Source organism: Trichosporon asahii, assembly GCF_000293215.1.
Source record: "Trichosporon asahii var. asahii CBS 2479 unplaced genomic scaffold scaffold00006, whole genome shotgun sequence".
Taxonomy (NCBI): Eukaryota; Fungi; Basidiomycota; class Tremellomycetes; order Trichosporonales; family Trichosporonaceae; genus Trichosporon; species Trichosporon asahii.
In genome coordinates, this window is record NW_014040918.1 from 130,101 (window position 1) to 152,614 (window position 22,514).

Here is a 22,514-nt window from a genome sequence, read left to right on the forward strand (position 1 = left end):
TGCACAGCTGACCACTCAGCACTGTGAGCTTGAGCGTAGGAGATGCTGAGCTGACGGACGGGGTGAGCTTAGGTAGCGTGCATCAGCTGACAGGCAGGACTAGGTGAGCTTACGGATGAAGGAGCAGAGCTGACGACCAGGAAGACTGTAAGCTGGCGCGCGGCGTTAATGAGCTAACGTGGAGCGGCTATGCAGGTGTGCAAGTGGGCAGGTGGGCAGGACTCGGTGAGCTCGACGACGACTATACTGGTCCAAGCTGACAACTAAGGCGGTGAGCTCGCGATGTCTTTCTTTTGCCTAGCTGACAAACAGGCAAGAGTATGTCGGTGGGGGTAGGGTCAGAGACTCGGTGAGCTCAAACACTCGGTTGGTCATAGCTGACGAGCAGGGTCTGTAAGCTAGCTCTCCCCGTGCCTTAGCTGATAATCAGGCGGACAGAGTGTCTGTGGCCAGTGAGCAGCTTTGTTGCGGTTCCGCCAAAAAGCTGACGACCAGAATGATACGCTGAGACCTTGGTTCGCCCAGCTGACAGTCAGACCGGGGAATGTCTGCATGCCCTGTGGCTCAGGTATGGTGAGCTCAGAAGGCTGAGGAGCTGTAGCTAACGTACAGGGTCCGTAAGCCACGGCCCTTGCGAAGTTAGCTGACGATCAGTCGAGGAGGATGTCTGGCCAGCTAGTACGCAGCTTCCCCATGGGTCTCGTAAAAGCTGACAAGCAGGATAGTGAGCTGTGGTGGGTATCTGACGATCAGAGGGAGAAGGCCCGGCTGGCCAGTGGTCGGAGTATGGTGAGCTGTATGGCCTTTGCCACCGTAGCTAATGGGCAGTGTAAGCTCTCACCGTGCCCTTGTGGAGCTGAAGGTCCAGTGCAGAGGATGGCAGTGTAAGCTGGGGGGTCTCCTAGGGATAGCTGACGACCAGAATTGGCGAGCTTGAAGCTTGCAGACGGAATAACTGACGTGCAGGTATGTTAATCGTCCGGATCGCTAGCTAAAGTCCAAGACCTTGTGAGCTGTGTTGGTTGAAGCGAGATCAGCTGATGACCAGACTTCTTCTTGTGGTGTTAGCTCGAGACTTCCAGCCACGATTGGCTACAGCTGAGTGTTCTTGTTGAAAGACAACGAACTGCGATCGTGAGCTGGCATAGAGACCTCTTCAGCTGATGTACAGGTATGCTGCTACGGCGTTTGAGAAGAGCTGACAATCAAGATGTTGTGAGCTAGCTCATCATCTGGGCTGAAGAGCTGACGACCAGGACTTAGTGAGCTTCTCCTTATCGTCTCGAAGCTGACGACCAAGGTTTGTAGTGAGCTATGCTGACGCTACCCAGAGCTATCTGATGCTGCCGAGCTGATGAGACAGAATGGTGAGCTCGGTCGTCAGTTACGGATAGCTAAAGGGCAGGTTACACTCGGTTTGCTCAATGCCTACAGCTGTTGAGTAGAATGTCGTGAGCTCCCTGCCCCCTGTCCACGAAGCTGACGACCAGAACTGTGAGCTCGAGAGGTCATCACCTTAAGCTCATGATCAGTTTAGCTTGAGCGTTTGTCGAGGCTGGGGGACTATCCGGTGAGCTGGTTGTGTGTAGAGAAAGCTGACGGGAAGAAGAATGCACCGGCAATTACTGGGCTTCGAAAGTTGCGTGTGCTGGGCTGCTGAACTGATCGACCAGGGTATCTACTGAGCTGACGAGCAGGTGAGCTTTGAGACTCCCTTGCATAGCTGACATCTACAAGGTTGTAAGCTGGCGTGTCTTGGGCAAAACAGCTGACGTCCAGGAGCCCGCTAGGTCAGGTAGCTTAGCTAACTTAGCTCCGGTGAAGATCGGGTGTTGCAGTTCTTAGGCGGGCTCGGTGAGCTGTTGTTGTTGTTGATGGAGGCTAAGCTGACTATCAGACTGGTTGTTGTGAGCTGTGATGGAGGAAGAAGTCTAGCTGACTTCAGCTTCGGGCTCATCGCACCTTCAGAAACTGCTGTTGTTCACGCACACCGCCAAATTGGCTTCGTGAGATGCGTTGAGCTGACTCCAAAGTCCTGAGAAGGCGACGCAAGATTGTGAGTGCGGTGCACTCCGAGGGATGCCACGAAGCTGTCCCTACAGCAGCGTGAGCTTTGGGCTGGCGGTAAGGCGAAGCTGATCCCAGCCTGCCCTTCAAGTGTCTCGTCCTTGGCAGTGTCGGCGCTGTAAGCTTCTGAAAGCTCAGACGGTCAAGCTGATACCAGATACCAGAGCACCTTCGACTACAAACGAGAGCGTAAGCTGGAATCGCGCCTCGATTAGCTAACACCAGTCGTGTGTGGTGTGAGCTAAAAGGGCCCAAGCGGACAAAGCTGATCACCAGTCGATACCCGACCCAAAGACACTGTTACCGTATGCTCGGGTTCGGTCCGAAACGAAGCTGACCTCAGAAAGGCGAGCACTGGGTCTTTTCAGTCGGATCGTCGGGTGACAAAGTGGTCTCTCACTTGGAGGTTATGACCCGTGGAAGGTGAGCTTCAGCTCTATCTCCTAAAGCTGATCCCAGTCGGTTCCCCAAACAGTCTTTCAGCCAGAGGCCTAACCGGTTCCCAGCGTTCCCAAAACTGTTCCGTCGTGCAGGGTAAGCTACTACCGCCGGAGTTGAAGCTGATCGCAGGAAACACCAGTCCACAGGCGTGGCGTAAGCTGTCCTATGTCTGCGCAGCTCGAGCTGACCCCAGGGTTGTGAGCTGCCAGGACTCTACCCAGCTGATGCCAGCATGCCCTCGCCCACAAGCCGGGACCATGGTATGCTACCTGCCTGCCGGAGAACGAAGCTGACTCCAGCGACTAGTTCCGTGAGCTAGCTCTCGCTTTCATCTAAGCTCATCCCAGCCCGAGACAGCAAGGGTATGATGCGAGCTGCCGCGGGTTCTTCTAGCTGACACCAGCGACGTAAGCTTCCTCTATCGCTCTCACAAGACTAAGCTCACCCGCCTCAGTCAAGTTCACGGTCAGCACGTAAGCTGATGTGCTAAGACCGAGCCGACCACCAACAACTGGCGGCCATCGTGTGGTAAAGTGAGCTTCCACATTGTCATCTCCTAAGCTGATACCAGTCAGCCTATGTGAGATTCACACAGTAAGCTGGTCTTTGGCAATGTTGAGCTGACCCCAGCCACCGGCGTGAGCTAGCTCTTCCTCACTGAAGCTGATTCCAGCCCACCTTTTCAAGAACTGCGACTTGTGCTGTCTGCTCCGGAGGACGAGCTGTGATCAAGTACCAGCCAAGTGAGCTAGCCATGCCTCTCGTCAGCTGATACCAGTCCACTCGAACCCCGAGCAGCCCCGCTTGCCTGACATGGCTGGGGCAGATGCTAATCTCCCGCGCCCACGTCGTGAGCTTGTCTCGTACTTCGAAGCTGATTCCAGTATACTCTCGGTCGCCCTGGCGTCAGTGAAGAAAGTACGCTGAACTGGAGTGTCACTGTAGCTGATCCCAGCATACGTTATGCCACATACTGAAGCCTCAGTGGCGGTGAGCTCTCTTCCGAGCTGAACCAGCTGACTATCCAGTTCTTATGCGTAACGATCAGAGTGCAGCGGTCCTGTGACAAGATAGAAGTTACATTGTTGCTGAATCGCAGTGTTCAGTAGGCCTATATGTCTAGATGAAACTATTCTTTTTGGTCTCCCTTCCTTCAAGAGAGACGCCGCCTTGCGCCGCTCGCTGCTAAGCGTCTAGTACACCTCGAGGACGTAGCGCTCGTCCTCCTTCATGTCCTCGATGTACTGCTCCGCCTTCTCGCGCGAGAGGCCGCCCTCCTCGACGAGCGCGCTGACGAGCGCCTCGTAAACGTCGGGCACGGGCCAGGTCGGTCCACAGAGGTAGAAGTATGCGTTCTGCTCGAGGAGGAGCTTGGCGAGCATCTTCTTGTCCTCGTTCATCTTCATCTGGATGTAGATCTTCTCCTTCTGGTCGCGCGAGAACGCAAGACCGGCACGGGAGATGACGCCCGCAGCGACAAAGGCCTCAATCTCCTCGCCGTACAGGTACTCCTGGGAGCGGTGGCGGGAACCAAAGTAGTACAGGCACTCTCCCGGGGTCTCGCCCTGCGAACGCTGGAGGGCGCGGTACTGCAGCATGGCCTTGTGCGGGGCGGCACCGGTGCCGAGACCGGCCATGATGATGGGGTGGGCGTCGTTGGGCGGCAGCTTCATGACGGACGGCTTGATGGAGACGGTCACCTTGTCGCCCTTCTTGAGGCCGGCAGTGTAGCGCGTGCACTGGCCGTAGCGCGTGCGGCCGGTGCTGTCGACCCAGTCGACGGTGACGATGAGGAGCTCGACCTTGTCGCCGACCGCGGCCTGGGCGGACGCAATCGAGTAGTGGCGCGGCTTGATCTCGGGCACGAGCTGGACGAGCTGCTCGATGCTCGGGTGCGCCGAGGGGAAACGCTTGAGAATGTCGGCAAAGTTGACCGTCTCGTTCTCGCCTAGCTTGGCGAAGAGCTCGGCGCCCTCGGGCACAGAGATGAACTTGAGCGTCATCGCGTCCTCGCGCTTGGTCGCCAGCTTGGCCAGGTCGGCGTAGAACGACTTGCCAGGCTGGCCGAACAGGTCCAGGTTCTGCTGCAGGAGCTGGAAGACCGAGCGCGTCGCGACAGTGCCGTTCTCGAGCGGAACGGAGACGACGTCGTCGCCGTTCAGGCCGTACCAGTCGATGAACTCCTGAACCTCGGTAGCATCGTTCCAGCCGTGAATGCCGATGGCCTCGCCGACGGCGTACTTGAGGCCAGTGTTGGCCGTGTCGAGCTCGAGGTGGAAGACGTTGCGGTCGTACGACTCGGGCGTCAGGCGGCGGTTCTCAGACACAGTGACGATGAAGGTCTCCTCGGGCAGCTCGGGCGCGAGCGCGTCAATCTCGGCGACACCGTCCACGACCTTGGCGCCGTCGACCGCGTACGCCTCGCGGAACAGGATGTGGCGAACAGCCAGGTCCTGGTGCGAGAGGGCGGGCTTGGACGAGCCAGAGAGGGGCTCGTACGCGAGGGCGTCCCAGGAGAACGAGTCCTTGACCTTGCCGACAGCCTCGGGGTCGACGTCCCAACCACGAATGTTGGCAGCGGGGATCTCGGAGAGCGCAGCCTGCGCCTCCTCGACGGCATCGCGGCCGAGCTGGCCGTTGTGGTACGTGTCGAGGACGCGCCAGATGCCCTTGGGCAGCTTCTGCGAGCCGGTGTAGAGGAGAAGGAACGCGACCTGCTCGGCGATGGGGGCGGTGGGAGCAGCCTCGTCGAGGTCAAGCAGGAAGACGCGGATGTTCTTGTCCTGAATCGTCTTGATCTCGGCGGCCGAGAGCTTGGACGGAACGTCGGCCTCGGACCAGGGCAGCTCGAGGACGAGCGTAGCGCCCTCCTTGGCGGTGGCAAGGACGTTGGTGTGCTTCAGCACGCCAAAGTCGGAGACCCAGACGACGTCGGAGGCAAGGTCAGGCGTGACGACGGTGCGCGTCTCGCCAAGCGCAACAACGCTCTTCTGGCCCTTGACCGAGACCGAGTTGTAGGTAGCGTACGAGGTCTTGAGCGAGGGCGAAGAGAGGAAGAGGTTGGCGACAAGGGGAGCGACGGGGGCATCGGGAGCGGTGAAGAAGGTGATCACCTTGGCGTCCGTCTCGAGCTTGGCGGCGGGGGTGACCTGGGTGGTGACGTTGAAGCCGGCGCTGGAGCCAGGGGCGGCGTACAGGGTAGCGAGGAGGACGGCCTTGAGGGCCTCGGCGTCGGCGCGCGAGGGGCCAGTGACGACGAGCTTCTTGCCGGCGACGGCAGCGGCGAGCTTGGAAGGCTCGGGCTGGAGCGTGTTGAGAACGAGCTTGTCGCCCTTGAGGACGTCGGCGGCATGCGAAGCGACAGCAACGTAGAGAGCGTTGGAGTCACCCTCGACCTCGAACTCCTCGAACGGCGCGGTCGCAAACTTGTAGGCGGTCGTCTCGCGGCCGGCGTAGGTCGACTCGATGACGTTGACGACCTTGCCGGACTGCGCGTAGAGGGCGGTCGGGTCGTTGGCAAAGGTGACACGCCACTCCTCAGGCAGCTGGGTCAGCGCCTTGATCACACCGGGAACGGCGAGGGCGTCTCCGAGCTCGAGGTCGGCTCCGGGCTCAGTCGCGGCGATGTGGATAATGACATCGCCCTCGATCTGAGCAAGCTGGGGAGCGAGGTACGGCAGCGTCGAGGCCGAGGCGAAGACGGAGATCTTGCCCTGGGCCTTCTTGGCGTAGCCGGCGAGCTCCTGTCCGGCACCCTCGCGCGACTGGACGGTGTAGACGGCAGTCTTGCCCTCAAACTCGGGGAGTCGAGTGCCGAAGCCGATAGCGAGGGCGTCGTCGTATACCCAGACGGCGGAGGACTTCTGGAAAGCAATGACCTCGGTGATCTCGAGGGCGGAGGCATAGACGAGGGCTCCGGGGCGGGTAGAGGGGACGACGGACTGGGCGGAGACGAGCGAGTCAATGTATCCCGGCTGACCCGGGTAGAGGGTCTTGTCGCCGTTCTCCGAAACTGCGGTGGAGGTTGCCGAGTACGGGGTCGCGGTGCCGTTGGTGGCCGCGGCGACCTTCTTGAGGTCGACGGGGGAGACGGCCGGGGCGGGGGCGGGGGAGGACACAGCGACGGGGGCCATTGTGAGCGTCGTGTGAGGAGGAGGAGGAGGAGGGAGTAAAGGGTGGTCGCAAGGAAGAGAAGATGCGATGGTCGGGTATATGAACTGGGGGTGGTGGTGTTTTCGAGCTCACGCCATAGATCGCCACTGGAGTTCCAAAAAACCCACGTGGTCACACATCGGCGCCCCATAGTGGAGGATGAGTGACAAGCACGCAATGTAGTCTCGTGCCTGGATCCTGTCCGAATCTTTTTTCCACTCTCCGTCTTATCGCCCACCTCCTTGACAAAGGATATCGTCTGCTGGCTGTCGTGATGGTGGCGGGGAGAAATCTTCGGACGAGATCGAGATCTTGAGGTGGAGCGAAAAGCTTACGAAACTATTCCGTCCCGAGACCCATTAATCACCATGACGCGACCCGGCGCGTCGTGTAGATAACGCTCACTTCGGAATCCCACCAGATACAGATCAGTTACTCACCCCCTCTTTAATTCCCACTACTCTGATAATGCCTCTTTTTTTTCTCGGTCGATCATTCCTCCCTTTCTGTCTGGCCATCTGCACAAGACGCCATCGAGACGTCGTTCCCGCACTGCTCCGAATCACAGCCTGCATTCGTCGTGCTCTGCGTTCACCCGATGCTTATTCGTCGAGCGGGCTCGGTCAATTAACGTGGCCCTCACGCGAGCAGGTACTCCGACTCGGAGCCCCAGCACTCCCTCTTGCGGGTATGCAGGCCCCATGCACGGCTTCTTCGCTGGGTACAGGGAGGGCACGAGGACATAGCGCAGTGGCGCCGCCGCTGCCGCCGGGCGTCGTGCGGGCGTCTCGGCCCGCACAACCTCGTGCTCGCGACAACCCCAGGCCTGGCGGAAGAACAATAAGACCTGCTGTCGACACGCCTCATTTTCCTCCTTCGTCTCACGCGTGGTACTGTGGAACGCGTCGGAGAAGACAGGTGTCTGAAAGAGAGCAAACATAACTGACAGGTTTACTCATTCCAGCTAACTGAGCGGCCATGCTCGGCGCTCGTCGCAGTCGCGACTCGCGACATCGAGACAGCTGACGAGTTCACCCGCGCTCGTCGTGTTGTCCGGTGTGCCCGAGACTCCAAACGCGCTCAACACTGTTGTCCAACTACCAACGCTCCTTTCAGTCGCTCTTTCCGCTCGTCCCTCCTTACCGTCACTCCTTCGGCTTTCAGCACGGTCTGCGTTACACCTACAGCGACGCCGACATTCCCTCTGCTCCTGAGCTCACATCAGCCCAGCCCCGACCTCTGCCCGACGTTGACTCGAGCGTCAGTGACCCACGGGCAGCGATACTCACCCACGCCCAGTCGAGCAGTCCGACACTCCGACTTCAAGTTTCTCGGGCCATCCATTTCGTCGTCCCGTCCATTGTGTCTTCATTCTCGCTCCGACTATTCTCTATCTCCGACCTTCTTGAAGATGACCGAAGCAAACAGGCCCGACAAGCTCGACCCCGGTGCCATCCCCGCCGTTGCCGTGCCGAGCCCGGTTCCCTCCCCGACCGCATCCTCCATCACTCTGCCACTCTCCGCTAACCCTCCTGCTCCTACCTCAAACGGCGCCGTCCGTACGACGTGCGCGGCCCCTACGAACGGCACGACCCCTGCAAACGGCTCGAACAGCGCCGCCCAGGCCAATGCCCAAGTCAATGGTGTGGCGCTCAACGACGTCCAAGGCTTGGTCAACAGTGGTGTATCCAGCGGCCTAGCCAGCGTCGACAGTCTCCTGATTCTGTCGAAATTTGACGAACTCATCTCCGAGATTCGGGGTCTGCGCGACGAAATCAAGGAGTTCAAGGGCCAGCAGGCTGCCGCGTCTGCTGCGTCTGCTGCGTCTGCTGCGTCTGCCGCTGCTGAGGCGGCCAAGGATGCTGGTGTCCGAAAGGTATGTTGCGGTCCAGTACGCTTCTGTAGAGAGAGAACAGCGGCACGCTGACTGCAGGAAACCGCCGACGAGCGCGAGATCCGATACACGCGTGCGCGTTTCCTGTGGAACAATTCCGACCGGCTCCTACTGCAAAAGACCTGCGTCCCCTTTTCCGTGCACTTTGCCCGATTCGAAGAAGTGCGCATCTTGGTGGGCGAGCTGGAGCCTCACCCACACGATGTGGCGGGCGGGGCGCGGCTCGCGCTCAAGTTGCACGCGACGCTGCACCCGGACATGAAGGCAAGACTGCAGCGGCCGAGCAAGATGGGATACCGCCAGTTTGTGGAGCAGTGTCGGCACTGCGACATGAATGTGCATCATGAGCAGCTGGCCAAGCGAGTTAAAGGGCCGACGTATCTCGAGGAGGTCATGCGGATGTGCGAGTGACTCGCGCCCCGTGCTGAGGCTGAGGCTGAGGAAGCTGTGGTGGAGAGTCGGCCGAGGTTGAGGAGACTGGCGCGCTCGTTCTCGCGACTCCGAAAGGAGTAGGCGCACGCCGCGCACGCCGCATCTCATGGTCTGGACTTGTTCCTACTTTTGTTTTTCCTCGTCCGCCTCGGGTGCCGCCTCGATTAGCTCCAGATCATTCTGCGCACCCCGTTTTCATCCACAACTTCGGCCACCCTCTGTCGTTTTATGTCCTTACGCCTTCCATACAGACCCTCTTACGTCTGTACGTCTTTGCTGCTGCTGTCCGTCGCAGCCCCACTTCCTCTGTAGATACCCAGCCCAAAATACCCCACTCACGGTTCTCTTCGCTCCTCTTCTTATCACGTAGTCCCCCATAGTCCCACGTATTCCCACGTATTCCCACGTACGCCCACGCCCAACCACGTTCTCCGCATCGCTCGCTCCCCAATTTGCCGCCCGCGCGGGAGTCAGGCGCCTCAAGCGCTCCGACGCCCTCGCCGGCAGCAATGTCGATGTCATGATCCTATGCATGTAAATGTTAAGTGGTGATAAGCGCCCTAAAGTGCAGGTTACAGGTCCGAGTTCTCGATCTCGATAGACGGGCCCTGCGTCGTCTCGAGTCGGATACGGGCGATCGAGGCTGGGTTGTTAGCTTGACACGGGGAGAATCCAAGCTTGGAGGAGCGGGACCTGCTGAGCGGTCGACAGTGCAGGACGATCGCACCCGGCGACTTTCACGCCGGGAGCAGTGGTCTCTATCTCACGCCACCCAGAGGGCTTTGGTCTCAGAACTTCGGCAGCGTCATCGCAACGGGCGCCGCGACTCGACAGCGCGCCGCCTCTACCCATGCTCCGCGGCATCTCGCTTCGCTCGCTGCCGCCGCGCGTACTCACAGTTCGTCTTCTTCCTGCTCGTCATGTCGATGATCTCTCCCTGTCCGAGGGTGGCCTTCTCGACGGTCTTGACAAAGGCGCGAATGTTCTCCTCGATGGCGTCGTTGGTCCATCCCATCTTGGCGACGCCGAAGCGGATGATGCCGAGGTCGTTGGCAGCCCAGTCAATCCTGCTTCCCGAGTCACCAATGAGGTCGACGAGCTTGCGTCCCTCTCCGACCGTTCCCCTCTTCACGGTCGGCATGATACCCTTCGGACCGAGGAAACGCGCAAGGTTGGCAGTGACGGTGGGGAGCATGCCCGGGGTCGAGAAGACGCGGGTCGGCTTCAGCTTGCCCGTCAGAATTGGCTCGCACAGCTCCTGCTGTCCGACAATGACGCCCGGGACCTCCTTGGCCAGACGCTCCGAGAGACTGTCCGACTCTGCGAACACCACGAGGACCTCCTCGCGCACACCCTTCCGCGGGTCGAGGGGAAGGACGACCTGTCCGCGCAGGTGGTGGCCCTGCTTGGGGACCTTGGTGATGAGCTCGAGGTCGAAGCGGGACGTCGGGGCGCCAATCTCGAGAGCGCGCAGGACGCGGACGGCCTCCTTGAGCTTGAACTTCTCCTTGGCCGGCCAGGGGGTGAACTGGACCTTGAGGACGTCCTTCTTCTTGCCGGCGGAGGAGGAGGCGGAGAAGGCGCGCGCAAGAGCCGGGCCGTGTGCCCGCGGCACTGTTCGGAGTGGTGTCGAGAGCATGGTGGGTTGGGGTGTGATGGAGGTATGCACTCGGCTCCTCGCTCTCTGATGCACTCGCTCGACTTTCAACAAGCCCGACTTTTGCTTTCCGGGTCATCTCCGGCGGATGCTTTTCCACGTGGTGCGCCGAGGGTCGACGATCGCGTCCTTTATTCCAGCCACCCATTTGAGAGATCCCGCCCTGCCCGCCTGATTTCCTGTTTCGGTGCAGCTGCGCGACGTCACAAGCAACCTCATGTAAACAAACCTTGAATCCACCGCTTGTTGTTTTCTTTTCGTCAACTTCACTCCGCGACCATGGACTCCGCCGCAACCTTTGGACGCGGACATAGGAAATCCCAGTCCACATCAGACGTCGGCAAACATAGAACACCATCCAAGTTACGCCGATCCACACAAGCGAGGGAGACCAGGGATGAGCCGCCAGCCAGTGTCGAGGCCGCCCTCGAGGATGTAAGCTGATTCTCCGTCTGCACTGGCTGACATCAGTTGCGGAGCTTGCGGAGCTCTGGAAGACGGCGGCAGCGTGCTCTCAAGGTCGTCGAAAAGGCGCTGAGCACGGCGTGCATCACGAACGATCTGAAGGACTTTGTGTCGCACAAGGGTGAGTTTCAGCCTGCGTGACATGATCGTCTCTGGCTCAGCTAACGCCAGTACACATCCCGTTGCTCAACGTGCTTGGACGCCACACGGCGTCGCTTGCGAAACGTGCATCGACGTCGTCACTGCCACCCGGAGACGAACTGGCTCGGCATCTCATCCCAGAGATCGACATCATCCTGTCCGTGCTGCAGGGCCTGTCTCTGCTGAGCAAGTCTTGCAAGGCTGCAGTCGGTGAGAAGTGGGCGCTCGAAATGTTCCTCGACCTTCTGTTACTTCTACGCATCCAAACTGAGCCGACGGTTTATGCCGTGCTCGACCTTCTGTTCTGCGTGCTCGTCGATTCGCCAGCGCACGCGAGGATGTTCGAGCAGCTCTCCGGTCTCGAGGCGGTCACCCGCGTGCTCCGCGGAACAGGCGTCGCAAAGGAGGTTCAGTGAGTCATCATCCGGACAGGCTGGTTTCGTGCAACTTCTCAGCTGACAGACAGAATGAAGTGCTGCGAGTTCCTCTATTTCTACCTCTTGCCCGAGAACGCGACCGAGCTGCCCGACATGGCTGGCGCGACCGTACCTGCCGCCGAAGCCTCGACGATCAAACACAACCGGAGTGAGTCTCGAATCGGCGCCGACGACATTTCACGCCCCGGCTCACCCGACCTCGGGCTGCCGTTCGTGCCGCAGACCCCGCGCAAGCCGACCAAGCCCAGCCTTGGGTTCGCCACGCCCTCTGCAAACCGCACAGGTACCGCGCGCAAGGTGTCGCCAACGCCGAGCCTGGGATCGGTCAACGAGGACGCGCAGCTGGTTTCGGACAGCGATATGCGGCGGCGGGACAGCAATGTCTTCGACGTGGGGCGGAGGAACAGCTCTCGCGCGAGAGACGACCGAAGGGACAGCGTCGTGTACATGGGCGAGTCGCGATCGAGCTCTGGATCCAGCTCTGGGTCTAGCATCACCGTCGTGCCCGGCCGCAGGACGGCGCAGAGGAGCTCGACGGATCTGCCAACACTGGCAGAGGACGGTGAGCGCCGACCAACACACCAGCGCGCCCAGTCTGCCGCCGCCATCCCGTCCACCCCTCGTGTCCGGTCCAAAGGCTTCCCGGCGGAAATCACGCGCGGCCGGCCGACGAGCGCCGCTACGCCCTCGAGTTCTAGCGCGACACCGTCCCCGGCCCTGTCGCGACCATCGAGCGTGATCGATCTGACGCGGGACGTCTCGCGTCTGAGCCTGGACCAGTCACGGCACAGCGTAGACCTGTCAAGGCAGAGTGTCGATCTCTCCCGCGCCAGTGCGACGCCCGTCTCGCGTCCCACCTCGGCTGCCCCCTCGCCCGCCCCCACACCAGTCAGACCAGCCCTCGGCAATGCGCGCCGCGTGCCGAGCCAGAAACGCGTGCAGAGGTCTGTCGAGGAGAAGAAGGAGCTGCTCGGGCAGTGGCTCGGAAATGTCGACCAGCTCGTCCAGGGCGTGGAGAAGGTGGGCATGTGGCGCGGCCATGGCGGTCGCGAGCGAGGCGAGCGGGCGTGAGCGGGCGTAGGCGCGCAGTGACGAGCGCCCGCCGCGAAGCGACATGTCCGCTCTCCCCTCCACTCTTCACAACATCAAGTAACACCAACAACACATTCAACATTTAGCAATCTTTAGTCTTTTTCCGTCTTCACAATCATACTTCCCATTGTTTCCAACACTTTCAACTCCACACGTCCACTTCACGCCCCGCCTTCATCTGCACATTTGGTCTATCCCGTACTGTTTAAAAATGTATATCATCACGTCCCATTCTATCCTTCTATTGACTCCAGAACTCGGCCCTCTCCCATCCCCTCAGCGGCTTGGCCTTGACTCTCCCCCGCTTGCCAACCTTCTCTCCCTCCTGATCTCTGGGGACAAGGTACCAGATCTCCTCCACGCCCTGGGCGACGAGATACTCCCTCAACCGACCGTAGTTTAGCCCGACGTAGGACACGCCGTGGCTGTCATCGCTGAGGCATACCCGGCCGCCCTTGGACAGGATGAGCTGGAGCACGTCTGGCGCGGGATACGAGCTGTTCCAGCCTTTCCGGAACGCGGCCGCGTTGGCCTCGAACAGTGCGCCATAGCTGATTGCCGCGTCGACATTGCGCTCCACCTTCTCCCACACCGCGGCACTGGACTTGAGGCTGATCTGCGGCGTGAAGAGCATGCACAGGTCGAAATGGCCAATGACCTCTGGCTCCTGGGCGATGATCATCTCGAACTGCGCGTCGAGGTATCGCGCCACGAAATCCTCAATGTCCGCCATTGTTTCCGGCTCCTTGATTTCGTTGACGGGTGGGGCCATGACGAGCTCCCCCTCAGCGTTTCGCACCATGGTGGGCGTAGGTGACGCGCAGTCGGCGACGGCGCGCAGATAGTTTGGCCGGTCGAAATCGATACTGACCCCCGAGACGTGGTGCACGCTGCCTACCACGTAGTCGATCTCCTCGTGCTGTGACAAAAGCGTGGTGAGTTCGGACATGTCGAGGGGCGAGATGAAGTCCGTCTCGATCCCGACTAGCAGCGTGATTCTGTCTGCGTATTTTGCCTTCAGGCGGAGCGCCTCTGTGAGGAAGTCGAGATAGATCCGCGACAGGTCCGTGGGCGTGAGGTCAGACTAGGGGTTAGCTTAGCCAAGCAGTTTTGAGAGCAGATGGAATGGCCCATAATGATAAAGAGGAGAACCGGGCTTATGGCGCTCTTCCGACTCACCTCCTCGGGGAACAGGTCTTGTTCCCTATACCTCGGAGCATGCTCGCTCAGCCCAAAGGTGGTGAAACCTTGTCGGACAGCCTCCTTCACGACATCTTCGAGATTGTCCTTCGCGTGTCGACAGAATTGCCCAGAATGGGAGTGGTGCGAGTGCATCCTGGTTGGTGTTTTCGCGAGGGTAGTGAGCGGGAGTCGTGTTGAGGGAAGGGAGGCGGAGTCACGACGGTCCGAGTGCAATGGCTGCAGAGACAGTCGGGGAAAAACAGATAGCGATGACTGGGGCTGTAAGGTCAGCTTCTCTACCCGGCAAGGCAGCTGCACTCACTGTGTCCGCTATACTTTGGACTGTACTTGACAGGATCAATGTTGTTGAGTGACCGAGTCGAAATCTGGTGGTTGCCGGTGGAGGTAGAAACGGACATGTCCCCCGCACTCCGCTCGAAGTGCGGAATTTTGCCACCTGACGTCCACCCATGCCACCCAGCCTGTCCACCGCCTGCCAACCCATCCTCAACCATCCTTCCCTCACCATCTCTCCTCTTGCACCCACATCCACCAACAATGAGCAGCACCGACACCCCCATGGATGGCGACAAGGTTGTTCTCTCTGTCGCCTCGAGCCACAACGGCCGCGTGAACGGCAAGCACTGGAAGGCCGGCAAGGGCGCGACGAAGCGGACGACTATGCCCAAGGGCCAGCGCACGCCGTATGAGCGCAGGATGGAGAAGGAGAAGGAGCGCAAGGCCATCAAGCAGGTCGAGCAGGAGATGAAGGACGAGGCGAGGGAGGAGAGGGAGAGGTGAGTGCAGCGTCAGGCGCGAGGCCGCAGGCCGAGCGCCGGTCGCGGTTTGACGAGCTGCGCGAGCAGCGTGCAGGGGCCTTGGCTCTACTCTGTAGGCTCTGCTGTCTCCTTGCAAGGGTTATCAAGATGCGTTCTCTCGGCCTGCGTGGCAGAATCTTGCACACCTGTGGATCGGTATTAGTCTCTCGAAGCGCACAAGCTCATCGCCACTGATGGAAAGCTAACGTCCAGGCGAGCCAACATTATCCGGGAACGCCGCGCGAAGCAGGAGGAGAAGGCGCGCCTCGAGGCCATGGCCGAGAAGATGAGCGTGAAGAAGATGCAGCGGATGAAGAAGGTGAGTAGTATTTACGCACGCGACGGCGAAGCCGGAGCGTGCCGGAGCGTGCCGGGCGTGCCGGGCGTGCCAGAGTGTGTTGGGGCGAGGTGCAACCGCACATTGGAGCCCGGTAGTGATCAGGCTGTTGAGAGGGGAGGGCTGTTATTCCCCCCAATCCCTCTCCAACACAGGCAGTCAGCACGCCTACTCCTCCCGGCCCACTCTGGGCATTATCCCCAGCTCCCATTATTGTCGACAGAGCTGACATTCCAGCGCCAGGGCCGCACGAAGAAGATCAACGGCTAAGCCGTCCGCAATCGACTCTCTCAGCGCGGCCAGCAATAGCGCGGCGGGCTATCGCCCACCGCTTAGATGTACTCGTATGGTGTATGTATTATGCATGTGTCATGGCTAGGCAGTGGCCGCCAGATGGGGGTGGGGTATGGTACAACTGAGTATGCGGCGCCAGTCCGCTTGTATGTGTGTGTGTGTGTTTGTACAACAAAGACTGTTTTTACTCCCTCTGCTCGTCTTCCCGCTTCTCCTCTGTCGCTGTGAATGTGAACACGGGCGCTCCATTCGTCCTCGCCCGCGGTGTCGTCGGACTGCCCGGCGAAGGGGTGGCGATGTCGTCCGTATCGCTCTCGCTCTCCTCGCTTATGACCCCGTCACTGGAACTTGACGGCGTGACGGGGCGGTCCTCGGGCTCAATCGTGTCCGTGACTTTGTAGCGGTGCGCAAACACCTCGTCGCCGTTGACCATGTCGCTCTCCTCTACGCGACGTACTGCGACCTCGTCATCCGTCACTATGCCCGCTTCCGTGTTCCGCTTCAGCACACGGGCACGCACGACGTCCCGGGGCACTTCGACCCAGACCCGCAGGTCCATCTTGTCGGCACACTCCCTCCATCCCGGCCTGTCGAGCATGGTGTACAGGCCCTCGACGATCACGATCCGGTGCTGCGGCAGGATGGGCGTATCGCTCGGCGCGGGGTCCTTGGCGGCATGGTCGAAGGTGGGGAACCCGATCGCCTCTGCGTTGTCGACGGGTTTACGCAGGGCAGAAACGAAGGCAGAGTACGCCTCCAGGTCGAAAGTGAAGGCGGCGCCGCGGCGCCAGTGCGCCATCTCCGGATCGGGGAAGCGGTCCAGCTCTGCGCGCGTGTGGTGCCAGCCGTCGAGGCCGACGCAGATTGCCACCTCGTCGTCGGTCGAGAAGGCCGAGGAGGCCGAGGAACTCCGTCGTGTCCTCGGAAGGCGGGATGCACGCGGTGGACGGGCTGCGACGGCCGTCGACTCGTTCAGGATCGCACGGTGGCGCGGCGGATGGCCTAGGAGGAGCTCGTTCACGCGGTCAGCTAACGGGTAGGCTAGTGTGGATTTGCCACTGCCGGGGCGGCTGGGGTTAGCTGCATGACGAGTATGGGCAGGAGACAGTTGGCTGATGGTCGGAGGAGGATGGGTGGAGGCCATCAAAGGAGGCTTAGGGACAGACACATCGGGCTTATCGGGGCTCGGAGTGGAGGGCGGAGGAACAGCGCCTGATGGCTCCGAGGGCCGACTGCGGGGTGCGAGAGCACTCGACTCGACGTGGTGGACATCCACACCCCCCTGCTCGATGGTAGTGATGGTGATGACGAGCAGAGATGGCTGATGGGAACCTGCGACGCGTCCATAGATGGTCGCGCGACCCGTGACTCACCCAGCGACGGCGACGAGCAGTCTTTGGTCTGGTGGAAGACTGTTATCATCAGCTATGTCCCTCGTCCGAGCGGCTCACTGTTCATAAGCGTCGACGATGCGATGCGCGAGGGTCTCTATGCCCTTGTCCATGATGGAGGGTGTTGTGGAGTGGAGAGAGTGAGATGGCAAGCACAAGGATGTCAAGCGAGAGGCTGGCGGGGCTGACAACAAACCCACTTGGAATGGCAAGAAGCCGAACTTTGGAGCCAGCGCCAGGCAGTGGACCGGCACAACCGGCACCAGATCCCGGGCGGAGGCGTGATCCGCGCGTGCCACCCAGAGCAACCAGAGCGACCTCCACTCACGCGGACCGGCAGATCCGACCACCCCCTTATGACGCACGGCCCCCCCTCGACGTCTCGACTCCAGCCGCCGCGCGTCTCTCGCTAATTAACGCATCCACTAAAAACGACACTACGGCTAACGAGGAACGGGGAACATGGCACTACGGGTCACGCACCTTCACGCCGCGCATGCCGGATGAGCACATGCACCACTCCCCGTGCGACATGTGGGATGCATCTTTGCCCGACTTGTCCATATCCAGCATACCGGGCCGGAATACCGGTGCAGGAAGAACTCGAAGCACAACCAAAGAAGCATATACATCAACAAGGAGAGATAGCGGCGCCCCCCCTCCGGCCCCGCCGCCCCGCTCACCGTCAGCCGCCCTCTCCCCATAGCCCCTCTCCGCTCCGAGTCTCACGATTCCATTCCTCCGACGAAAACAAGAGTAGATAAGAACAAGACCGAACACTGCCGAGACATTGTGCGTCACCCGCCCCCGAATGCTGCATCGTCTCACAATGCGGCGGCGACCGATACGGGCTCGCCTATCGACGCCTCTGCCGCATTGTTGCCACCCGTAACTCTGAGGTCAGCTGAATGGGGACGTTGACCAGCATACCACTGCAACGTGAACTTCTTGAAACTGAAATCAGCTCCACGAGTCACCCTCCCCAGCTCACCCCAACATCAATACCGGCTTCTCACCCCACACTGGAGTCAGCTGAATGGCTGTGTCCCTACAGCTCACGTTGGGGACTTCGCTTGATGCCCCCAGCGATCAGAGCTGGAATCAGCTGGTCTCCGCGTAAAACAGCTTACCCTTACGACCTCACCTTTTGAGACCCAGTCATGGCATGGAATCAGCTGCGCAGATGACATGTTAGCTCACGATCACAACACCACTGAGTACGAACTGAGGTCAGCTCGTGGAACGGAATCGACAGCTCACCATACTTGCAGCTGGTGAGCTGGCTGGCGATAGGAGCAGCTCACGAGGCTGCTATCAGCTATCAACCGCGGCCAATTAGCTCACCGCAGAACACAGAGAAGGGGGAGAAGCGCATGGGGGCCTGGGGGATCAGCTCTTGCCGGCTTGTGGCCGCCACAAAGCTCACCAGAGGGACATTGGCATCTGCGACGATAGGCCGTGGGTTCTGAGGATCAGCTTCAACTGGCACTTCGCTGCAGCTCAGATTCGAACCCGCTCTGACCATCCTTGCGAGCGTGGACAGGACGTAGGGAGCTCATAACTGGGGTCAGCTAATCCCATCCACGACCGTAGCTTACCACTGCTGGCTGGAAGGGCTCGAAGCTATCGGACCGATCCAGCTTTGTTCCGAAACTCGGCGCCGGATGACATCCGAGGATCTGCGCGTCAGCTCAGGGCAAAAGAGTGGTAGCTCACAGGTTTGCGTCTCGACATGTCGGCGTTCTGATAAGTCAGCTCTCGGGGGCACTCTAGCTTACATCGCGACTGTCACCTACTATATCTGCGAGCCCCAGGCTGGGGTCAGCTTATGCAAGGGTTCGCGACAGCGTACTTGACTGGAGAGTCAGCTCGCCAATCCCAGTACAGCTCACAGGAGTCGCGCCTCTGTCCAGTCCAGCGTCTCAGCCGGCGATGGTGCTGGTATCAGCTCGGCAAACTTTCCAAGAGCTTACGTCTATGCCCAAGTCAGCTGTCGACTGGAGGAGCAGCATACGTGCAGACTGCTGTCAGCTGGCAGTTGTCGCATTTGTAGCTTACTCGGGCTCACGTCGCTCCGAGTGACATCTGGGATCAGCTTGCAGCATATAGCCGAGGCTCACCCCCGTCCTCGGAAGCGGCTGGTCATTAGCTTGCGTACAACTTGAAGCTCACCGTACCCGGCTGGTGTCAGCTTTGTAATAGCTAGTTCACGAATCCCTGCCCGGCTGGCTGGATGTCAGCTTGTCACAAGAACATGAGGGTGAGCTCACGAATAGGACTGCGTCTCATCAGACTACGTGAGCGTAGCATACTAAAGAAACCTGTGGTTAGCTCTATTCTGTTTCGAGGAATGCAGCTCACTACTGCAATGTCAATCGCAGACCTGCCGATCAGCTCGACATCCAGGGAAGGGTAGCTCACAAAGGGCTGGAGTAAGCTCGCGTTCGTGCTCATAGCTCACCGACTGCCTCTGGAGGGCTATTCGTCAGCTTGGCATCTCGCAACGTACCTCACGGGACGATCTGGAGTTAGCTACGGCAGACTCACAATCAGCTTACAAATGACATTGGACGGTCGGGATATCTTTGGTTTCAGCTCGACCTGGTGTTGGGGAGCTAACGCGAAGAACGACTGTGAGGTCTCAGGTTGGCTGTGTACGACAGCCGAGCACCTTACCGCGCTCATCCCAAGGTGGTAGATTTGCGTAGATCCGCGCGTGGTCCTGTCGCAGAAGTCTTGCGATGCCTGTGCCCCGACTTGCCGCCAGGGAACCTCAGCTGCCGACATTCAAAGTGCCGCCGCCGTGTCACTCCTAACTCGACTGCGGTGAGCTTTATGCTGGGGCACGTAAAGCTCACGACCCCGTCTTTCGTGCTCCTCCTCTCGGTAGTTGATCGCTGGTGGTCGGCAGTGTTACAGCTTACGGCCCTGCATGTCGCGCGACCTGAGTTAAGCTGATAGCCTGGCAGAGGTAGCTTACGAGACTGAAACAAGCTACCTACACGACGGAGTTAACACAACCCATGAGGCAGTCCCGAGTTGCAGCAGCGATCTGGGACTACCTGACCAGAGACGCACAGCTCACCTAGTGCTGTCGACTTCGTGCGGGGTATGGGTTCTGGGGAATCAGCTTACTACTGCGTGGCGACAAAGCTCACGGCGTTGATCTACTCTGATCGTCAGCTGCCGGGACTTCTACGCAGCTCACGAAGGCTGGTTTCAGCTACATCAACGACCTACTCAAGCTTACTCGATCTGGGCCGTTAGCTTCCATGACAACGTAGATGCTTACCGCTCTGACCTGCAGGTGGACTTGACACTGGCGTTCAGCTACGAGGAAACAGGCTCACCGAGCTGACCTGGGGGACTTCGATCCTCAGCACCAGGCTCTGGAAGTCAGCTTGACATAAGGCAGCCGTTAGCTACCCATTGTACGACGAGGGTGTCTGGTATGAGCTACATCCACTCAGCCTCCAGCTCACTGCGAAGCTGAGGTTAGCTACCGTTGTCACACGAAGCCGCCAGCTCACAGGGACTGGAACGAGAGGCGAAGATGGCCTGGGGTCAGCTGATAGTCGAAGACAGAGGTAGAGGAGCTCACGTGGAGAATCCCCGTAGTGCAAAGGGCGGCTGCGGGTAGGCGGTATGGTACTGCCGAGACGAAGCTTGGCTTGGTCACTGGAGGCTGATTTCTTGCAATCAGCTGTCTAAGTAACGCGGCTGTCATCAACTAGCCGGCTTCAATCAGCTTACTCATGACTACCACCGGCCAGAACACTACATTCCATGAACTGGCGACTTGGCTGGGCGGTCAGCTATGCGCCTGGTTGCCAGCTTACTCAGAATGCAGCTGGTCGCCACGCTGACACCCTGACGTCAGCTGCATGGACGCAGCGACAATAGCTCACCGACAGAATTACCAGCGCCGAGAGGAGACTGGGTAGTCAACTTCGAAAACCGTGTGTAGCTCACGATTCAGCACGCCGCAGCGGCCAACATGAGCTTATGGTCTTGTCTCCTGACACGACCGTACCGTGTGCTGGACTGCGTGTCAGCTTGGGTAGTACTCCATCAGCATCTCAGTTCAATAGAAGCTTGGAGGCTCGGTCTGAGACGTGGGCGGGCACTCACTGCTCCGAGATTTGACATCAGCCGCCGACGCGTAACTACACGGAGGAACACAAGCTCACGATTCGCGCTTCAAGTTCTGAATTCAGCTCGCCTAATGATTGACTTAGCTCACCATCGTAAGACATAGAGAGTACGCAGGCAAGGTGTCAATGAATAGTTCTGAACCACAAGGGGTTGATGGGGCGCTTTATCTGCTGTCACCTACCACTAAGGATCGTGACAGCGTACCCATACCACCGAGAAGAGCTGGCGATCTGCCCGCGGTGTCCATATGACACCTATCGTTCTCACTTCCGTCGTGGCTGGGATCAGCTGAACCATCAACAGTCTCTAGCTCACTTCTGTCCGGAGCGAGAACTGTCAGAAGTCAGCTTCGCGTCGTCGAGGGCACAGCATACAGCTGCAGATCGGGGCCGTTCTGTAATCAGCTAGCAGTTGAGAGCCGCACAGCCCACCTGTGATGACTGGCTGTAAGTCAGCTTGCAGAACGGCCCTAGATAGCTCACAGTCTCCTGGCTCAGCCGCTGCTAGAGCAGCCATCGACAGGCTTTAGAGTTTATCATCTGGAGGCAGTTAGGCTGCATATGGCGGCTGCTGGCCGGCCTGAGCCTTGCCAGTCTGGTGTCAGCTTGCAACATGGAACCGCAGCCTACACGCAAGCACGATTGCCGCTCTGTGGCCAGCTGAAGGTCGGTGTGTGAGAGGAGGATCGATACAACTGTTGTCAGCTCCTTCGTAGCTCTTGTAGCTTACTGGGGGCAAGGCTCTGATGTCAGCTGTCCAGTTCCACCTGGAAGCAACTTGCCGGTTGAGCGGTTTATGCCTGAGAATGACCTGCCCCTATGAACTAACGCATGGCACCAGATGCGACGCGAACAGATACGAGGTGAGCTTCCGAACGGCGGCCGACAGCTTACCCCAAATACCGTAAAGAAGATCATATCAGGCGTGACTGGGGCCTGTCATCAGCTATTACGACAGTCAAAATCAGCTCACTAACTTCCGGCATGGTTTCAACACGGTGAGCTACAAGTCGGCAATCGCAAGCTCACGAGGTGGTACGCCTGGGCTGAAGATTAGCTGTGCAGCGGCAGTCCTTGCAGCTCACTGTTAGTCTTAACGGTGAGTAGGCGCCTATTTCGCTCTTCGGTGTCGTCTGAACAACAGTTCGAGGAGGAGTAGACTTGATGTCAGCTATCATATCTGGAGGCGGGAGCTCACCGCTGTGTCGCTAACAAGCACGGGTGAATCTGACGTCAGCTGTTGGGGAGACCTCTCAGCTACCATTCTGTCCCATTCGCAACGTCATGACTTGGGGCTGATGTCAGCTCTGGGTTGCGACTCAGAAAGCTCACCATGACCGCAGCTTTCTGCGTCTGCTGGTATCAGCTAACATTGCGGACAATCAGCTCACTACAGGAGACGGACTGATGGGATGGTCCCTGGAAAGGATGGACTGGGGGCTGATGTCAGCTGGGGACGCACCGCGCATTGAAGCCTACCCCGCCCTGCACTCAGCGCCAACCCGTTTGAAACTGTGGTCCGTCGGTGTTACGTGGAATAGCGTTAAACTGCAGTTAGCT

The 22,514-nt window shown here is 59.4% G+C and overlaps 7 protein-coding genes across 7 annotated transcripts; 3 read left to right on the forward strand and 4 right to left on the reverse strand.

The window, feature by feature from the left end:
• Positions 1–3,701: 3,701 nt before the first annotated feature.
• A1Q1_06289 (sulfite reductase (NADPH)) lies at positions 3,702–6,641 on the reverse strand (the record flags this gene model as incomplete). Its single annotated transcript, XM_014327893.1, has 1 exon — positions 3,702–6,641. One exon carries the CDS (start codon positions 6,639–6,641, stop codon positions 3,702–3,704), a length of 2,940 nt encoding a protein of 979 aa, XP_014183368.1.
• Positions 6,642–8,071: 1,430 nt separating this feature from the next.
• A1Q1_06290 (uncharacterized protein) lies at positions 8,072–8,965 on the forward strand (the record flags this gene model as incomplete). The annotated part of the gene is made up of 2 exons (XM_014327894.1): positions 8,072–8,536; positions 8,594–8,965. The coding sequence occupies 2 exons, from the start codon at positions 8,072–8,074 to the stop codon at positions 8,963–8,965; spliced, it is 837 nt and encodes a 278-aa protein (XP_014183369.1).
• Positions 8,966–9,830: 865 nt separating this feature from the next.
• Positions 9,831–10,625, reverse strand: A1Q1_06291 (ribosomal protein L1; the record flags this gene model as incomplete). The annotated part of the gene is made up of 1 exon (XM_014327895.1): positions 9,831–10,625. One exon carries the CDS (start codon positions 10,623–10,625, stop codon positions 9,831–9,833), a length of 795 nt encoding a protein of 264 aa, XP_014183370.1.
• Positions 10,626–10,922: 297 nt separating this feature from the next.
• Positions 10,923–12,757, forward strand: A1Q1_06292 (uncharacterized protein; the record flags this gene model as incomplete). Its single annotated transcript, XM_014327896.1, has 4 exons — positions 10,923–11,078; positions 11,151–11,229; positions 11,280–11,661; positions 11,716–12,757. 4 exons carry the CDS (start codon positions 10,923–10,925, stop codon positions 12,755–12,757), a joined length of 1,659 nt encoding a protein of 552 aa, XP_014183371.1.
• Positions 12,758–13,019: 262 nt separating this feature from the next.
• A1Q1_06293 (histidinol-phosphatase) lies at positions 13,020–14,113 on the reverse strand (the record flags this gene model as incomplete). Its single annotated transcript, XM_014327897.1, has 2 exons — positions 13,020–13,862; positions 13,958–14,113. The coding sequence occupies 2 exons, from the start codon at positions 14,111–14,113 to the stop codon at positions 13,020–13,022; spliced, it is 999 nt and encodes a 332-aa protein (XP_014183372.1).
• Positions 14,114–14,518: 405 nt separating this feature from the next.
• On the forward strand, positions 14,519–15,385 carry A1Q1_06294 (uncharacterized protein; the record flags this gene model as incomplete). Its single annotated transcript, XM_014327898.1, has 3 exons — positions 14,519–14,757; positions 14,827–14,851; positions 14,942–15,385. The coding sequence occupies 3 exons, from the start codon at positions 14,519–14,521 to the stop codon at positions 15,383–15,385; spliced, it is 708 nt and encodes a 235-aa protein (XP_014183373.1).
• Positions 15,386–15,593: 208 nt separating this feature from the next.
• A1Q1_06295 (uncharacterized protein) lies at positions 15,594–16,913 on the reverse strand (the record flags this gene model as incomplete). The annotated part of the gene is made up of 3 exons (XM_014327899.1): positions 15,594–16,730; positions 16,783–16,810; positions 16,861–16,913. The coding sequence occupies 3 exons, from the start codon at positions 16,911–16,913 to the stop codon at positions 15,594–15,596; spliced, it is 1,218 nt and encodes a 405-aa protein (XP_014183374.1).
• Positions 16,914–22,514: the final 5,601 nt, after the last annotated feature.